At 34.8% G+C, this 20,284-nt stretch overlaps 1 protein-coding gene across 11 annotated transcripts in view; it reads right to left on the bottom strand.

Moving 5' to 3' along the window:
- LOC131431424 (potassium voltage-gated channel protein Shaw-like) overlaps positions 1-20,284 on the bottom strand; it is a 217,387-nt gene that overhangs the window by 33,627 nt on the left and 163,476 nt on the right. For all 11 annotated transcript variants that reach the window (XM_058597135.1, XM_058597134.1, XM_058597124.1 and 8 more), the window contains one exon: positions 13,195-13,404. In XM_058597135.1, coding sequence (XP_058453118.1) covers positions 13,195-13,404 — 210 coding nt within the window. The remainder of the gene's footprint in view (positions 1-13,194; positions 13,405-20,284) is intronic.

Here is a 20,284-nt window from a genome sequence, read left to right on the forward strand (position 1 = left end):
TAATGATACAAACAAACTCGAAACAGTTTATGAAATTATTAACAAAATGTCTGAAAATAACAGCTTATTTTATAATTTATAGAAGTTAATCGTTTGGTTCAAATAATATTTCCGAGTAGATTTCATAATTAATGACGAGTTACCTAAGATGATATTTAAGTAATAAGAGAATATGTTTTAATAAATGCAAAACGTTGTGACTATGTTAGAATTAAATTAGGATAAGAATATTATGTAAAAGTGATGCTACGGCGAAGAAAAACTTATGTAAACTGCCTTAAGAAATAAATGTATTTATGAAAAAAAAAATAATATTATACGACACGAGAAGGGCAAGTGTTAAACCAGTCCGAGACATTGATTGAAGTCGAAAAATTTGGTAAGAAAGCTATCGTCTGGCAAGCAACTTGTAGCTGCGGTAAGATTTCGAAACCCTTCATTACCACTGCTTCAATGAACAGCGAAATATACATCAAGGAATGTTTACAAAAACGACTTCTACCCATGATTCGAAACCACAAGGATCCTGTTGTCTTCTGAGCAGATCTTGTTTCTTGCCACTACTCGAAATCAACGGTAGAATGGTATATTACCAAAAATGTCACTTTCGTCCCAAAAGACCACTAAGAAGAATCCACTAAATTGCCCACAACTTCGACCAATTGAGGAATTTTGGGCATTAACGAAGGCACATCTTAGGAAACATGTCTCGGCAGCCGAAACCATTCAACAATTCGAAAAAGATTGGAAAAAAGTGTCAAAACTTGTCGTCAAGAAGTCTGTACGGAATTTAATGAGGAACGTTCGCAAGAAGGTGCACCAGCTAGTCTACAATGGCTAAGTAGCAAATGTTGAGAATAATATTCTGTCGTTGTAGTCTAATATTATCAGTATATCGAATAAAATTTGAATATTCAACACTTGTGAATTATTCACAGCGAAATCAAAGTGCGTCCATACTTTCTGGAACAGTCTTTATTACAATAGCTTTAGACACCTTAAGGGAGTCAGCGTATTAACCGGTCTGAATAATTGTGTTCAAGCATTGGGAAAGTATTTTAGCAAATGCATATGAGTATTTTTTTAGTACACTGAAAGATACGTTATTAGGGCCGTTATTCCTTTTACTATCAGACCCTTATATCAGCAGGATCACTTCATTTATTGATGAAGGACGTAAAACTATAGATTCGCAAACACGACGAACATTACTTATGCAACAAAAAAATGAGTCTATAGAAATACCTTCAGCTATCTCGTTACGGATATTTTATAAGAATCTGCTGAAAATCCCTCAAACTTTCTGTCATTAATTTTGTTGCCCATATCGATCAAGTTTATTCTATCCTTTTTTTGTTTGTCCGAACGTATATTGAATATTTATCCAAAATTTTGTAATGAGTTGCGTTAGTCAGAAGGTTTTCATACTTTTTTTTTATTCACCTTCGTTATGGAGTCGACCTTTTTGGAAATATGTGATAGCAATTATTTGAGATGCTTATCTTGGGGGCTTGCATTGACACGTTGGAGATAATTACGTTTTATTTCAACTAGTATCCATAAATGAAAGGTCATGTGCAACGAGGACTGTTTAAGTTATTATTCCTGTATTTGAATGTTTTTAAGATTTTGGAGTAATTAGATTTGTCAATTTTGTTTATAAAATATGATCAAGTGTATTGTCGAAAAAAGGTCTGGTAGTGAAACAATTTGTACTTGTTACAAAGTTGTTATGAATGAGATTCATTGGAACATTTATATCACTTACAGTGAAACACGTATGCTTCGGTTAGACTGATCACGCTTTCTAGGGAAACATAAATTCGAATTCTCAGTAACTCAATTTCAGAGTTCTGATTCAGCAATTCAACTTCAGATTTCTGTATCAAAATTCAAGATATTAATTCTAGATCTGGATTCTGCAACTAATTTTTAGATCCAAATTTCGAATCAGAATTTCTGAATCATAATTTAATTCATGCATTCAGTTTTAGAATTCATTTTCAGGGAAGGGTTCTTAGTATCAGTAGGATCGTAGTACTAGCCATGCAATCGGTTGCCGAATTCCACGAAAGTAATTTAATACCAAGACCTTATTTTCAAAACTCAGGCTCAAAATTAAGAACATGCTGCCAGCTGAAATAAAACTCGGAACTTGGGTTCTGGAACAAGATTTTGGAACTGAATTTCTGACTGACCTGAACACCAAATTCTCAGTTTTTTCGCTTGCCTTGGCCATAATGTCCTAGCAGCCGTATAATATATCTCACTACAAATCAGTGGTATGTCACACAACAAGAGACATTTTGCCCCACAAAAATGATGCATTATGTCCCTTGAAATGTCCGTAAAGTGACTGTTTTGATAAAGTTAGCACACCCAAACCTCCGTTTACGTAAACTTTTTTTACGTTACCTCTTTTCACGTAACTCTTTTTACGACAAATCCCAAATAACGTAATCATTTTTTTTTCGTAGAAAATTCCAAATAACGTAAACTTTTTTACAACCCTACTTCGTAAAAACACGTTTTTGCATACAAAGAAAATCGTTTCCGGCTCATTTATATTCCATGAAAATTATTACAATATGGGTATTTTCGGAACGGGTTTGATGAGTAGATGTCGGCAAACTATGTTTGACGTGGTTCTGAATTCCAAGATGGCGACTTACCATATTGTAAGGGTTTTCAAGGAATATCAATAAACCGGAAGTCGCCATCTTGGAATTCAGAACCACCTCAAACATAGTTTTCCGACATCTACTCATCAAACTCGTTCCAAAAATACCCATTTTGTAAGGGTGTTCGTAAACGAAGAAGAAACTAGCGCCTTCTAGATGTCATCGCAGCTTCAACTCGCGAATAAACGAGACTTTCATCGATCCAGTTTCGTCGATACGCAATTTTGGATTGAATGTTGTTTCCGGGACTACTTGTTTCCGATTGAGCAACTATAAAAGGGACTGTGCAGCAAAAGAAACAGGTTTTTTCTTAGTCCGACTGTGTAGCTAGACGTCAGTGTCAGTTATATATTTTATTATGTAAAGTTTAGAAAAGTTAAGATTAACGTAGAGTAAAAGTGTTGTGAATTGAAACCCAGTACAACTTTTTCACGGCGCCGAAATCCACCACGTACATCTCGTACGTCACGAAGTCCGCTCCAGCTGTTCCTGTTATCGCTGCTCTCACTGATCGTCGTCAAAGGGTTTTTAAGGAATATCAATAAACCGGAAGTCGCCATCTTGGAAATTGATGCTGCTTAGAACATCCTTTTCCTGTAAATACTCATAATTTTCGTTCCATAACTATCCAATATATTATACATATCTAATAATACATACACATGAGGTAAACTTTTTTTTTAAACATTCTGTTTCCCAAAATTCTGATTGAAAATACCGAATGAATAAACAGTTCAATTTGTGTCCGTATACCCTCTAGAATCGAAATCATTTCGTTTAATGACTCATCTCTAACTACATGACTTGTCAATATCTGCTGGATCTTCAACTTCTATCCTCGGGTACGGAATCCTAATACAAATTTATTGTCAATGACCTAAATCGGTTCGACTGCCTTTATTACAAACACTGGAACCAAATATCAGAGATCCTGGAAAATAATTCTACTGACATGCAAACCAAACTTACACACTTATGTAATCCTCCGTTCGGCTAAGAAATTAACGTTATATCTGGTTTGAATTGCTCATTTTCCTGTTGGGTCATTCGAAATAGAATCGTACAACAGATGGAAAACAATGCTTTGGTGCCCATGCACGGTCGAGCACGATCGAATGTTCGCTGGAAATTAGTTCCACATATTGTGCGTTCAATGCAAATTTATTTGAGCTACGCTGCTCCATTCATATTGTGCATCTTTTTGAACTATAAAGTTACAAGACTTTTCGGTCTTTCGCTATAAGCTGTGCCAGGGATTATTTTATCGTTCCCTTAAGAAACGCCCGTGGCACTCTTTTACAGGATTTCCAGAGAGCTCTCCACCACCTTGCTCCGGTTCTATCAGGATAATCTCTTTGTTTGCTAACTGGCTGGCGAGTCTGCTTTTTATAACCCACTAGAGGCAGCATCTTTTGTCACTGCGAGTGTGTCGGGGAAAAAAGGGAAAAACATTTCCTTCCCTTGCATGCTTTGTTTAGGAATCCAGGGTCCCTTTTCTTGGAAACGAATGACTATATAAAATCATCTTTCAAACCCTCACAAAGTTCGTCTGTATTGAAAAGACTAACGCAACGCACGTAGTTGACAGTTTTGGTTTACAGCGGTTGGGTTGTTTGGGACACATCACGGAAGCCAAACTAAACACTCGAGAGTAACTCCTGGTTGATTGGTATATTTATGCAAAGAAAATGAAAAATAAACACCGATGTAAATAACAGAATTCAACAGACACACACTCACAAAAGGGAACTCCGACGTAGCCATTCCGTTTGCGGAAATAACAATAACGTACTCTTATATCAATGACACAGCGAGTTCAAAAAAAGGGTAAAAAACGTTCCTCAGCTTGTTAGATGGAATGTAGAAACAAACAAAACCAATATTAAATCTTGGTCTTATTTTCATTTGTTTTCGTCGGTGGTTCCTCAGGTAAAACATTGGTCTTACAATCAAGCTGGCTTATGTCTTACGTAAATCTTCGCAACGAAATGCAGCTCCAATGCTTTGCTTCGATTTTTTCGTTAGAAATTTCGGAAGCTACAGAAGATAACGTTGAATTTTCTTTGGCTTGGAAATTAGTTTACGACTGATTTTAATAATACGAGTATACTTTCCAAGTGCGGTAGTGCATTGAAACCTAATGCATCTAGAAGCCAGTACCATTCTTAATCTATTGCATCGTCACTGATGCTATTAATGCAAATTTTGTTTAAATTGAACACGAAAGAAAACTGTTTAATCCACCCACATATAATGGCTTTCAGGTGGTAATAAGTTCAATTCTTTTGCGCCCCTTAGTGTCTTTTTTCATGTGGTGATTCGTGATCGGTGCTACCATTGAAAGTATTCCGTTAGTTAGTGCTGTTATACTCATTTTAATGTAATGTATTGTAATGATACCTTTCTCATATTACTTATATTTTTAAACACATGCACGCCATACAAAATTAAACAAAGCACGCTGTGCGCTAGGCGGTGGTGTTTTTTTCTTCTGTACCAGTACGTACCGATACGTACCGTGCATCATTTTGTATGACAGTTTTGACACTCATCGCCCTACTATTTCGAAACCGAAAGGCGGATCTGGATAAAAATGCACAGTGTACTTTAAGCCAATGAGAGCTTTAGTTCGAATTATGGTTTGTGAAACTCGGTTCAACCGTTACTGAGAAATCGAAGTTAGTTCCGTTTTGGAGCATTTCTTCACTATTACCGGTGCTTTCAAAACCGGAAACCGGGGACTAATAGTTTCTATGTAGTTTTATATATCGAATAACTACAAGGTCTGCCAACTAGATGAAATTACCAGTAAGTTATATAAAAACTTGTACCTCATTTCGCCATTGCTTGTGAAAAAATACTCATGAAAATTAAAATTTTTCAACACAAAAGAAAACATTGAAATTAGCCGTATGGTTCTTCAGCTGTGTCGGTTTTATTAATTGATGGTCTATAAATCTCAGTTTTCGGTCCCACAACTATCGAAGGTAGTGATCGTAAATTTAAAAAAACTTACTATGTTTTTTAAGAGATGACTGAACAGATTTCTACAAACTTAGATCAGCTCTCACGATCCCATAGAAAGCTAGTAAATTCAACCTATATCCAACTTCCGGCTCCGGAATAATAAGGTGTTCAGAGTTTGAAATTTCACATCGCTATAAAAAGCGACTATTCTGAACACGTGAAAAATCTTCTGAATTGGAATCGTTTTAAAAGTTGGCAATCAATATAAAAGAATATTTTTGTTCCTGAAGGAATTGGGTACTTGGTCGACCTTCCACCCGCTCCTGATTTGCAACTTGTTTTGTTTAGACTGCGCAATCGAGACGGAGACAGATTGATATGCAAGAGATTGTCATTTGCTGGATCGACGGTTGTTGATCGTTGAGAATTTATACCATACTAACTCAACTTTCTAATATATATTGAAATTTTGTATATTGTTTGCGGTGTCCATACATGACTCTCCTACTACTAGACTTGATGGTATACATACTCAATTAAGCATGTGGTTCGAAAAAGTGCAGCACATGGATCAAGTAGACTCAGCTCGTTGCGCATCAAACGATTTTAGTAATAATATAGCATTCATGTTTTGCTCTTCAGTTGGCAAGCATTGCACAATTCGATGTGCGCCAAACAATCATCGAGGATATCGATGCAAATAAATGTAAAACACCATCTAGGACTCTAAAGCTAGTTATAGGAAATAAAAACGTTAATTTACTAATACATCATCGTCAAGTGCGTTCAATAAGTGTTTTTAACGCAAAATGTCTGTGTGTGTATGTGTGTGTGTGTGTATGTAACGTTTTTTTGCACTAACTTTTCTCGGAGATGGCTGAACCGATTTCCACAAACTTAGATTCAAATCAAAGGTCTTGAGGTCCCATGAAAAATTCCTGAATATTATTTGGATCCGACTTCCGGTTCGTGAGTTATGGGGTAAAATGTGCAAAAAAATAATATATGTGTTTTAACTTTTCTCATAGATGGCTCGACCAATTTTCACAAACTTAGGTTCAAATGAAAGGTCCTGTGGTCCCATGCGTAATTCCTGAATTTCATGTGGATCCGACGTCTGGATCCGGAAATATAGGGTAAAGTGGGTTTAAAATTGTATACCATCACTGAAAATGGGGAAAAACCTTTAAAAAATTCTAAATCGACCTCGAATCTTTTCCAATTGATAGTTTTTATCAGTAGACGGTCAAACAAAAAGGTTTCGGTTATTCTTTTAAGAATCGAAGAAGAATACCTCAGTATTATATATGATAGTATGATTGATATGAGAAAGGCATCATTACACCACTAGGTGGATTAAAACAGGTTTTTTTATTATAAATCTACAATCTAATTGACACCAATATATACTTTTTGATAAACTATTATTTGAATTACTATTTTATGAAATTAAGCAACGATCGAAACCGTCGGTCGTGCGAGAGAAATTAAACGGATGACATCATGATGGCATGTTATGATTGGTTCATGAAAATATAGGTCGATTCAATCAAATTTTTAAAAGGTATGCTTTTGAAATACTGAAATGACGTTGCCACACATGTTTAAGTTAAATGTTTCCGAATCGATTGGTTGTTAAATAACATTAATACATCAACAAACTGAGCTTGATCAATGACTCAATAGTAGATTGTTGAAATCGGCACAGCCATCTCTGAGAAAAATGAGCGGTAAGAAAAGTGCAGTTTGTGTGTGTGTTTTCAACTAGGAGGTCGAGATCTCAGAGATGGCTGGACCGATTTTGATCAAACTAGTCGCAAATGAAGGGTCTCGCCGTCACCCTGAACGCTGTTGAATGGTTCTGAGATAGGATGTGTTCTGTCACAATTGACCTTGGAAACAGAATATGTTTTTCTACTTAACTTCCGCACGGCAATAGCTATTCAACAAGCCATAGATTGTTAAAATCAGTCAATTTCTAACGGAGATATCGATATTTTTGTGTAAGCGACTTTTCCCCTTATTCCAGTAGTAGGAATTTTTAGCGCTGTATGATAAAGCAATGCTTGGGAGCAACATGAAACAAGATTTTTTATACTGTTACATAAAATTGTTTCTAAGTACCAAAAAGACTGTGTACAACATCCTTTTTTATGACATTTTGCCTGGGACCGATTTTAGCACGGTTCGTTTTTGGCAACATAATTTTTCGAATATGACATGTAAATCAGATGATGGCCAAGATGGCAGCAATTTCGAGTCAAAAACAATTGCATAATTATATTGATTTATACTACTGACAGTAATGAATGCTGGAAGAACATAACACTCATATACCAATCGATTCAGTTCGTCGAGATCAGCAAATGCGTGCGTGAAAAATAATTTCACTCAATTTTTTCGGAGATGATTCAACCATTTTCTACAAACTCAGATTCATACGAGAAGTGCTTCCAAACAAAGTTCCTGAATTACGTCTGCATCTGACTTCTGGTTCCTGAACTACAGGATGATGTGTCAAACGAAATTAAAATAGTGTAACTCATTTTTCTCATAGATGGCTGAACCGATCAAAGGTTCAAATGAAAGGTCTTAAGATTCTGTAATACATCTTGCTTTTTAGTCAGTCTGTACTGATTTTCGAACATTTTTAATCAACCGATTTTCGGTTTCCGGTTCCAGTATCAAATAGTTTCTCAAAAATAGAATTTCAAAAACAAAAATTCAAATTAAAGGATTTATGGCCCCATGCAAAATTAATGAATTTTATCCGATTCTGATTTCCGATTCGAATAACAGCGTGATAAGTTTAGATGAAGATGACAATTCTAAAAAGCTTCATAGTTGGACTGAAAACTATTGTAATTGCGTCATATTTATTTTTTTGACCATTCGAACCGTATCATCTCACTGCTAAGTGGATGAAACACGTTATTTTTATTTCAATGATTCACATGTCATGGAATTTAAGACACAATATTGAATGTTCTCCCACGTAAAATTGCATGAGCTGCGACGCTCCATTTATGTGCAACTAATAAGATGTAAAATCACATGTTTTTCTTTCGAACTCTTGGTCTTGATCAAAAGTTTGCAGCTAAAAATTGTTCCAATTTGTAGGTTTTATTAATTGATAGCCTATTGAACCGATTTCGGTTTGTTCCGGAAAATCAGAAAATTTTGTGAGAAAGAGTCATTTCAACACTGATTCTATCATTTCATTGATGTGAGCAACATATTCAAAAATAGCAATATAATAAAATACCATCGATTTCAATTAATAACACGGAGCAGAGCTATGAAAAACCAACTCAACTCATCAAATTTACATCCATCAGATTGAACAGGAAACGCTTGCGTTGGGACATCTGTTAGAATGTAGGAAATAAAGTTAGGCTGAAAACGAAGATTGCGGGTGAGTAGAAAACGGAGAGAAAAAAGAAGTCGCTTTAGCTCGAAATTTCAAGACGAACCGGCAGTTAAAGATTGTACAGCATTGTGTGGAAAATTTATGTAAAATAGATTGAAACAGCTCTATTAAATTCTCGTTTGAGATCTGCTTCGAGGTTTGTGGTTTTTCGCACTTGACAGAGGGAAAAATTCCATTGGTCATTTAAATCCACCAGCATAACACCAAAATTAGTCAATGATTTCACACGTCGTTTCACTTATACAAAACACAAATTAAGCGAATATAAAAAATGTGTAACATTTCCCTCCATTGGTTTTCCTCGGTTCAGTGGACAAAAAATGAATCAACACAGAAGCTTTTCAGCTAGCCAACAAATGAGCCTTACACCACCAAATTGGTCCCCACGGATGAGCCCTACGGTTGTGATTAGGTAATGCGTGAAACATAGCGGAAACATATATGAAAACTGTTGTTTTGTGACCAAGTGCTTGTTTGCACTGGTACTGGATTAGGTTTTGGGAGTAAAAATCCTTTCACTGAGTTGAGATGAAATCTTCTTACGAACAATAGTTGCTGTAACTTGATTTCATGACCGAAACCTCATAAGGTGACGTGTACCTTGTACTGAAATTAAAATTATCGTAAAATTTAAAAACAACTATTCTATCCATTTCATGAACAATTTCATTCTTTATTCGAATTTCAAAATACACAGGCACTGCACAGTGGTTCAAAAGCGCAATTTCACGCTCTTAATTAATAACTCATAGGAACGTGGTTTTTTAGGTACAGTATCTTCAGCAAAGTTGTTCAGAATGATAGACGCCATCTTTTGGTAAGTTTTATTTATGTGATTAATCCCCCTAAAAGTGAGATAAAAATATTATTTTAGTTCAGAGAAAACATAGGGGCTAAGTTACTTCGACAAAGTTGTTCAGAAGGTTATTTCAAACAAATTTGCTGAAGATACTATTCCCGTAACTTGAGTGTAATTCATGATATAATGTATTTTCTGAAAAGGGTGTCCTAAAACCAGTTTTTGTATGAAAACACATATATTATCAATTTATATGAGTTTTTCATGTTCTACAAAGTTTTTCATCATTAAAAACTACACAACTTTCTCAAACATACTATGTTGCTATCATTTCAGTTTAATGAAATAGAGCCATTTTTCATGGTTTTTATTACAAAATTTCAACTTGTCTATCATCGAAAGGCGCAGAAAGGTGCAGATGAGACTACTTACATATTAAACTACTTGACAAGAGCTTTCATACCGTGGTTGAATTACTCGTCTGCGATCGTCTGCAGGCGAGATATGTTCTTTTCAAATATGCTTGTCCTTGACATTTGCAATGATAAGGTTCGTTGCATATCAGATCAGACTTCAGTATATATTCGTTACCATGGTAACTCTCACAATAAATGATTTTTATGGACATCGAAGTCTACAAATAGAAAAGTTTAGTAATCATACCAGACGTTTTCTGAAAGTGAGATAAGAAGCCACGGCTTTGAAAAAAAGCAATCATCATTTCGAATTACGTTATGTCATTTTTTGGTAAGTTTTTCTATAGAAAATCTCTGCGGACAAATGTCCTCCATTCATCAATTGAAGTGAAGATCGATAAACGCGTGCTATATTGTACTGTTCTCAATAATTAAGAAGTTTCTTTCATACAGATTTCGAGAGTATTATACACGCAAGCAATACATATCACTTTCGAGTCGGGATCCCATGAATTTGTTATTAGTTTCATCAGATCCATTGGTTACAAATATTCGTGAATGGACAAAACAGTCCAAGAAGGATCTGTCGGTTGATGCTAAGAGTCTTTCAGCTGGTTAAGAACATTGTCAGCTATCATAAAATAAATACAAATAACTAAAAATGAGTTTTGATCACACTTATCTCTACCAGAAAATGATATAACTTAATTCGATATAATGATTGCTTTTGTTAAAAATCGTGACAAAACAGTTACCAAACTATTCAATTTATAGACTTAGATGTGCAAAAAAATCATATTTTGTGGCAAGTACCATAGTAATGAATATATACTGAAGTCTGATATGACATGAAGTGCACTTTATCATTGCAAATGTCAAGAACAAGCTTATTTGAAAAGTACATATCTCGCCTGCAGACGATCGCAGACGAGTAATTCAACCACGGTATGAAAGCTCTTGTCAAGTAGTTTAATATGTAAGTAGTCTCATCTGCACCTTTCTGCGCCTTTTGATGATAGACAAGTTGAAATTTTGTAATAAAAACCATGAAAAATGGCTCTATTTCATTAAACTGAAATGATAGCAGCATAGTATGTTTGAGAAAGTTGTGTAGTTTTTAATGATGAAAAACTTTGTAGAACATGAAAAACTCATATAAATTGATAATATATGTGTTTTCATACAAAAACTGGTTTTAGGACACCCTTTTCAGAAAATACATTATATCATGAATTACACTCAAGTTACGGGAATAGTATCTTCAGCAAATTTGTTTGAAATAACCTTCTGAACAACTTTGTCGAAGTAACTTAGCCCCTATGTTTTCTCTGAACTAAAATAATATTTTTATCTCACAATCACATAAATAAAACTTACCAAAAGATGGTGTCTATCATTCTGAACAACTTTGCTGAAGATACTGTACCTAAAAAACCACGTTCCTATGAGTTATTAATTAAGAGCGTGAAATTGCGCTTTTGAACCACTGTGCACTGCTCGGAAAGTATAGCTTATATGGTTGCAAGTCAGAAATTGAATTTCCAATAACTGAAAATTGGCATATACTAGAAACTTCGATACCCGGAGCATTTCTATTCCCTTAAAAGCAACTGGAATGGATATCTGCTTTCCGAGTTGCACTCGGAGCAGCAAAACTACTGCCAACAAGTTGATCAGTGCTTCAAATTCCTACCCCAATAGGATGGTAGAAATTTTCCATTCGTAATACATTTACAACACCGTAAAATAGCTGCTCTAAGCGGATGAGCACGTCATCTTTGCTTCGTTCGGCGTGGAAAAAAAGGACGACAAAAGTAATTTTCATCATGCTGTAAAATCTGCTAGGTCGATTCTAATCAAATTAAATTCAACTGCCATGGGAAAATGATGAAATTATATTGCCCCGGCTTAGCCTCAATGTATTTACGATTACTAAACTCTGGAATGGTATTAGGCACGGGGACGAAATTAACTTTACGTAATTTTGATGATACATAAGCTTACGTATGGATGGATTTTAGTTCCTGAAAACAATCGAAAGCAAAAGAAGCAGAAATATTTTTCATTATCTTTTCAATGTGCTCTCACACCGCTACAGTAAGAAGCTTTTTTCCAGATCATGTTCGAATAACAAAGATACTGTCAATGCACAACTATTTGCTGTGTTTTTTTCGCTTTCCAGTAACAAACTCTACCTAGATTGGATGTTGTTTCAATGTTCCCGTATCTATTCAGGGGCCAATTGAAATTGGTCTTACATTTTCGTTTTATTCCGTATGCAATTTCGTTTCGAAAAATGTGGAACATGAATTGAAAGTGCTTTACATTTGTTATAAGATTCGTGTAGAATCCCCCATCGGAAGATTGTTTTATTGTGCTGAATTGAAATGAGTTTTCCTAGCGCAGTTCAATCAATGGTGACAACTGAGATCCCGATTTAACCAGAAGGAATTCTTGCTATTCTACCAGTTCCAATATTTTTATTGTCTCCATAGCGATATATTTCGCTCACACAGAAAGCTACGAGATGCTTGAAAACTCGGACCAAGCTCGCGCGTATCTATTTTAAATGGTTGCGTGGTGAGTAAAGATGGAAAAACTTTTGTCTATTATTTGTCGCATAGACGTCAGAGAATAATCAAGTAATACACAGAACGACGAAATAATCCACTCCTAGAAAAGTTTTTTTTTTCTGTTGTCGAACGGTCGCTATAAATGTAGCAATTGTGTAAAGTTGAAACCATTTTCCATTTTGTAGATTGAAGATTACTGGTATGAGATGAGAAAAAAAGCTCGTTTCACGGGATCGCCTGAATTTTGTGTTTGTGTTTTTTTTTTAGTTTCCAAAACAACGAGGAAAGCTACCACCAATCTTTCGCCTGCTGGAAAATGCACACTTACCTGCGTATGCGAGTAGAACATAGAGAAGTTGCTAACGATGACGGGAACTGGCAGGGCGATGGTCAGCACACCGGCCAGGGCGCACAGGGCTCCCACGAACATTCCCACGTAGGTTTTCGGTGCCATATCCCCGTATCCGACCGTGGTCATTGTGACGATAGCCCACCACAGCCCGAGCGGGATGCTCTTGAACTGGTTATCCGGATTATCCTGTGAGTGGTTGTGTGGTTTGCGATGAAGGAGCAGCAAACAGCAAACGGAAGAAAAGGAAAGAAATATTGAGACAGGACATGAGTATCATTGTTCGCTCTCTGTTTGTTCATTCGACGGGTGAGTGATTGCAGGTGGTGTATAGAGCATTAACAATTGGAGCACGATTAAGATTGATGATGCAACTGCTTGGAACTGACAGATTTGCAGGGTGTTGAGTGAAGCTCGAGAGCCGATTATTAATAGTGTATATGAAAGTTATTTATTTTTTAATACAACTTTTTCCCAACCAACAAAATTGTATGCACACATTTTTGCTCAGGATTGTAACTTAATTTCAGTCTTATTTTGAACATTACTCTCCTACACTCTTCAATCAAAAGTTTTATACTAATAGATATTATATTAACACTTCCCGAGCAAATAACACGACGATAAAACTCTTTTCATTACATTAAATATAGCCCTTTAGCAGGATTTTGTTTGAAAACCCCTTTCTGAAGCGATGCGAAATAAAAATTAATTTCCCTACTCATTATAATCTGAGTGCTTTAGCTTTGAATTTGCTACTTGTTGCTGCTCGCGTTTCTTTTTATGCTACGCTTCAACCTTGTGATAGTTAGGGTCAAAAGCTGTCTGATATGGGATCAATAATGCAGATCCTTTTTTTTTTTTGCTCCTACGTAGTATGAGAAGTACGTTGCCTTCGGGTAAGTAATGAAAGAAATGAAAATTATTATAAAACAGGATGAGGATATCAAGTGGCATTGGGCGTTGGATCATCACCAGTTTGTAACGTAATTTAATTTCGCGACGGACCACCATCTAAATTGTGCAACGAAAAGTTTATTTGATTACATGAAATGAAAGTGTTTTTAAATCAAGATTTATGTTTCGTGGCCATAGTAAAGCAAACAGCACAGCTCTCTCGGCTCATCCTGGTGCTCCTTCAACAGGTTATGTGTTCGCCAGAGTTCGTAAAAGCATATTTAAATCACGTAGTAAATCATTTAAAACTCGCAACATCTGCTGTTTCACGATAAATATAAAGTAGGAAGAAATGTTGAGTTGAGTTACGATACTGTTCTAAGATATTGGTTCATAATTCAAATGACGTAGACATGAGTATGCACAGGAATTACATAAACTATTTCGTGCAACGAGTTACAAGCTAGAAAACTAAAATGCGCTTTTTATATATTTGTTGTCTTTCTTATATGCAATCACTGTGCAAACCCGACTTTCGAAACGAGGCCCGGGTGTCATATACAATTCGAATCAGTTCATCGTGATCGCAAAAATATACACTCGATTTTCTCAGAGATGGCTGGAGCGATTTTTACAAACCTAAATTTTGGCTTTATAGAACGCTATTGAATTTTATCTGGATCCGACTTCCGGTTCCAGAACTATAAGGTAAAGTGTGTGTTCTTTAGAGCGACGATGCAAATAGGGAAAACTTCTTCTAAAAGTCGTTCGAAAAGGAACTCACTTGATTTTCACTCAGAGATAGCTGAGCCGATTTCAACAACCTTATCTTATTATGGTTCCATAAGCTGCTATGGAATTTTATTCGAATCTGATTCGCAGTTCCGGAACTAGGGAGTAAAGTATGCTGAAAATTTCAAACAGTCACTCAGAACGAAGCTGCAAAAAGAAAAACGGAACTGAAATAATCAACAAAAATTCAAGTTCCATGAATTTCATGTCTAGATATCTCGAGAAGGACTGTATCTAGCAAACAGGTCATTATCAGCAAATTTATTTCATTCAATCTGTAGAATTAAATTCTAGTGCTTAAGGTGAAATGTAGTGGAATGCGTTCGTCGCGTTTTTTGATCAATTATTTAACCGATTTTCGACAAACTAAAAACATTTAAGTTTTTGCAATTAAATTTATCAAAACTAAGTACTCTTAGAATTTTGAAATTTTGCTTTGCCTAACCGTAATTGTTTTTTGAAATGTATAAACGGTTACTATTCCGTCCCAAAGGGATGGTTTAAGAACTGAAAAGTAGTGTTTGTAGCAGAATTTCACAAAGAATCTTAAAATGCAACTCAAAATTATAAAACTTTAACCAAAACAACCAAAATTTGAAAAAGTTTACATAAACTTTTCCGCATTTTTTATTGCTTGCGCGCTGCTGTTTCGTATTGAGATTGTGTGAGAAATGCACGGTGGCATTTTATCGTGAGAAAAAATTATCACAATTACGATTACATAGCTAGTGATACAAAGAAACATAATAATATAACCACATTCTACTTATTCGAAGATGACAATGAAGGTCAATTAGAATGGAATATATTGGCAGTAATTCCAGTCCAATAATTTATTTTAACAGTGTTTTATTCGATAAGGAAATTCGACCGCGCTCTATCATGCGTGTCTAGTGAATACTTTTACATAAATTTCATCTTATCTGCGTGAAGGATCTGGTGAGCTACTGTCAAAGATACCGAAAATACTTGAATAATTTTTTGTCTTCAATTGTTCATTTGAAGGAGAACCCATGCTTGCTACTAAACTCAGGCATATACAAAGTAAGCAAGTTAGTCAATGCATAACCTCATGTTAGTCAATCATAATTACTAATGATTCATAGGTCTAGTGTAATAGTAATCACTAACAACAACAATTGAATTGGGATATATTCAATGAGTCTTTTTTATAAGCTGACAAAACGAGTGGTAAGCCCACTGCGCTCAATCACTGACAATATTGCTGGTTTCTATGTGTCGGTTTTTCTTGTTATGCTTTGTGCGACGATTCGGTCAACTCAAGCGGTTAAAATTTTGCGCGTCTTCTTTCAGACTACCTTTCACCTTAAGGTCTGAGGACAGAGGGTCGCGTGTTGAGTTTTAAATCAATCATTGTATTTCTCTTGTACTCTCTCGTATATGAGCAAACTGTACCGGGTTGCCAGCATACATTTTATTATTTTGATGAGAAGTTTTACCACATTAATCTATCGTATGGATTGGACATTGCATGGATTCCAATGAACAATGAAAAAATATTCAACTTTCACAAAGATTGAATGTCTGTGTGTTTGGCAGCCTTGTCGAGCCAATTTTATTTCTCTCTTCTTTTTCAGAATGCTATCAGGAAAATACATGACATTATTTTTATCGCGATAACATATATGTTTTCATGTACTAATCGCATCTAAACTAAATTATCTAGACTTTGTCACGGTAGATTTATGATACAAGCCTTCAAAGCCGAGATATTCGATGAACAAGTAGAGGTATGCATTTCTGAGCGTTCCATTTTTCTTCAGTTCTTCAGTCAGAAAAAAATACAACACGACCGCTAAACTCAATGAATCATTCTGAAAATTTCACATAATATTCTCAACTAAATTTCGAAGACATTGTCAGGTGGGTTTTTCTACATTGTGCACCGTTTCCAAGAAAATTTAATTTGAAACGGGAAAATAGCAAAAAACCTACCACTTTTCAGTACTTTCCTCAGCCCTTAAATGACTATTTTGAAGTTTCGTGGTGTAACGGAAGGCACTCATATTATTCATCATCTCTTATATATTACATGGAACATATTCGGGATCTTCTTATGGTATCTGAAGACTTCTCAGCTTAATCAAATATGGTGAAAATCGGTTGAACCATCCTTGAAAGAAGTTACTGACTTTACCTTCACCATAAGACCTTTCATTTAAATCTAGCTTTGTGAAAATCGGTTTGGCCATCTACGAGAAAAGTGAGTGACAATATTTGTCGCACACACATACACACAGACATTAGGCCAGTTCTTAGAGCTTCATCGAATGGTAAATGACATTCGGTCCTCCAAGCCTCGGTTGAAAAATCAGTTTTTACAGTGATTTTACAGCCTTCCTATATGAGTAGAAAATATTAAAGATACGTTTTTGTTTTATTTTAGTTTTCTAATTCTTGAAAAAGTATTTAACTTTTTGGAACAGTGTTTATAGTTTTTAGAGTACCGATTACCAATAACTTCTTCTTAGGGATCATTTTTGTACAACTTAGTTTCTGACTTACCGCGATTTGTTGTAAGTGTATGAAAAAATGCTTGCGACCTATTTAAATATCAGTCCTGAGTCAAATTGGTCTCTGCAACTGGGAAAAACAAAAGGTTTACCCTTCCAAAAAACCTGTTCTAAGTTTCATTCAAATAAAGATAAGTCGATCATGGTTTTGCCACGTTTTCTGCGGTTGATTACTGGAATTGCTCAATAGCATCCGAAATCCCACACAGTGATTTTTTTGTGTCAGCGAAACTTCAAGACGAATTTTCTCCCACAGAAATGTCGCTTGAGAGAAAATCGAGAAGAATAAGAGCCACCGATGATGCTGAATTTCCACTAGGCTTCAGTTCGAAACCGAAGTGGATCGAGCAAGTTTTAACCCAAGTAGCACGTTAAGTTGCTGTCCTGTATTTTTCTACTGATTGTGCAATTTATCAATTTAGTTCATATTACTATTCTGGTGACTGTTGTGTTATGGGAAAAGCGCAATTTTTTCTTTGTTGTGCAACATATCTTTAAGTTCTTCCGTTGTTACGAACATTTATTCACAATTATTGTGCAACTAATACAAAAACCCATGCATCGATCCCATTACAAATGCAGCAATTAAATCAGCGAAAAAACAATTGTGAAACTCATGGAAACTACTTCGTAATGTAAACGAAAATTGAATTGATGTTTACAAAAACATAGCAAACATAATTTCTAATGAATAAGTTTCACATTTGATTTTCTATACAACTGCTCGTAACACAGAAATGGAACTTTAAAAATATTCTGCACATAAATAAATGGTAATACTACATATTGTAGAATTGATCTTTTATGTTTTAGTAAATAGAAAATCAACAACGAGCTGCATTTTTATGGTGGAACATGTCTTTGTACGCCTGAAATTTTCAAGCGCCTTTGAATGTACGTGTTTTGATGATTGAACATCAATTTCTATGAAAATAACAATCTATTCTTTTCAATGAATATGATCGAGATAGTGTTTGAAATATGTATAAGAAAGCTATCAAACATTCATACACCTTTTCAGACGATTTTAATCATATTGATGATTCCATTATTATGAAAAATCTTGAGATGAATTCTTCTTCAATATTTTTCATTGTGGCATCGAGGGTAACAGTGTGTTGAAAAGAAAATGGTCCACCCAACGTAATGATTTATTTTACCTAAATAATTGGAAATATAAACATGTAAATATTGAAAAGAGAAATTTTTGTTTATATTTTTATCAAAATAGTTGTTTTTATTTTTATCAAACTAGTTGACTTAAACAACAATGCAGTTTAGTCATTCATCTTAGTGAACCCGACATTTGTGATACGCACTGTTGGTATTATTTAGTAACTATGATAAACTTAACTTTTCGTTCAATATCTTTGAAAAGTGAGTCAGTTCTGTTCATTTTTTCGTGAGATGAAAACCGAATACAAATTATCTGATTTGATTTTTGTTTTCATTTCGTATGTAATGCTGTATTTCTGAAACTTTTATGATTATATTCTCATGTCGGCAAGTTTTGCCTTCATTTCAAGCGGATAAATCTGGTACAACTTATTTGTAAGTTTCGAATTGTTTTTCTTAAAATGAAGAAAACTTCACACACTTGCCTAAAATTTCATGAGGCAGCCGAGACTATGCGGACTCGGCAGCAAAATAGTTTTCAGTGTGAGGTTTTCAATTCGGCTTATCATTTTTTACCTTGCGGAGAGCATAAATTCACTAATGTTTTTCTTCACTCGAAATATAGAGCCATTTCGGCACATATTGTACCCAATGCCAATTATGACAGCCATTTGGAAATTTTTTGATAAGTTGAACAATTGTTTTAGTTACTTCGTTTTTACATGAAAATTTTGGCAGAGCTTCTATAACTACTAGTGCAACATGGGCAAGTTGGTGATTTGCTGCACAATTGTTCTAGATATACTTAAAATTGTTCTATAGTGATTTTTTCGGTATTATCGTGAAACTTAACAGCTATAAGTTGCACAACCGATTTTTATTTAAAATTCTTTTTGAACATATCTAACACAAAAAAAAATTCTAAAACAATTGTAGAACCTCTTGGAATTTCAATAAGTTACATTTGCTACTTAAGAATTAATATACTCTCACCAATAAAAAAAACCTCTGCTGAATATATTCGCAACTGAATTGCAACTGAGAAACAATGATTGCGATATTTTCTCACGTAGGATGGTCAATATGACACATAATATTTTTTTCGCTTGCTATCGAATCGCTGTTCTCCTGATTATGAATCAATAGCAGTTTGAATTGGTTAACTTTGAACATTTGCAGTAAGCGTGTGGTGGCTCAACATGAAAAAATATACAATAGTTGACTGTTACTGAAGTGATTTTTTTTGTCGATGAGTGAATCTATAATACTTTGAATTTGTTCAATTTGAACATTTTTAATAGAGCATGAGGAATTGTACCCTTTTAGAATATTTTCAATGTGATGCTCTGTTGATTAGTGCAACAAGTTTAAATTTGATAAATGGCAGATACAAGAGCAGTTTAAATTTACATAAATGTAACATTTTTTATTATTACTAATGCGATGCAATATGACATATGTAGGTAAGTTAGTCAATAGCATTTTGAATTTTAATATTTTGGATATTTTCAGTAAGCGTAGAGTGGCGCTCAATATGACAAAATGCAATAATTTTTATTATCACCTATGTCGTGCACTGTTGATTAGTGAATGAAGATGAGTTGAAATTAAATAATTTAGAACAGGTGCTTAAATTTCTAAAGAAAATAATTTTCATAATATAGGGAAGACTGGGGCTAAACTGAACATTTTTTGAAAATTAAACAAAAACATTCATTACAACTAATTTT

This window comes from Malaya genurostris, chromosome 2 (genome assembly GCF_030247185.1).
Source record: "Malaya genurostris strain Urasoe2022 chromosome 2, Malgen_1.1, whole genome shotgun sequence".
NCBI lineage: Eukaryota > Metazoa > Arthropoda > Insecta > Diptera > Culicidae > Malaya > Malaya genurostris.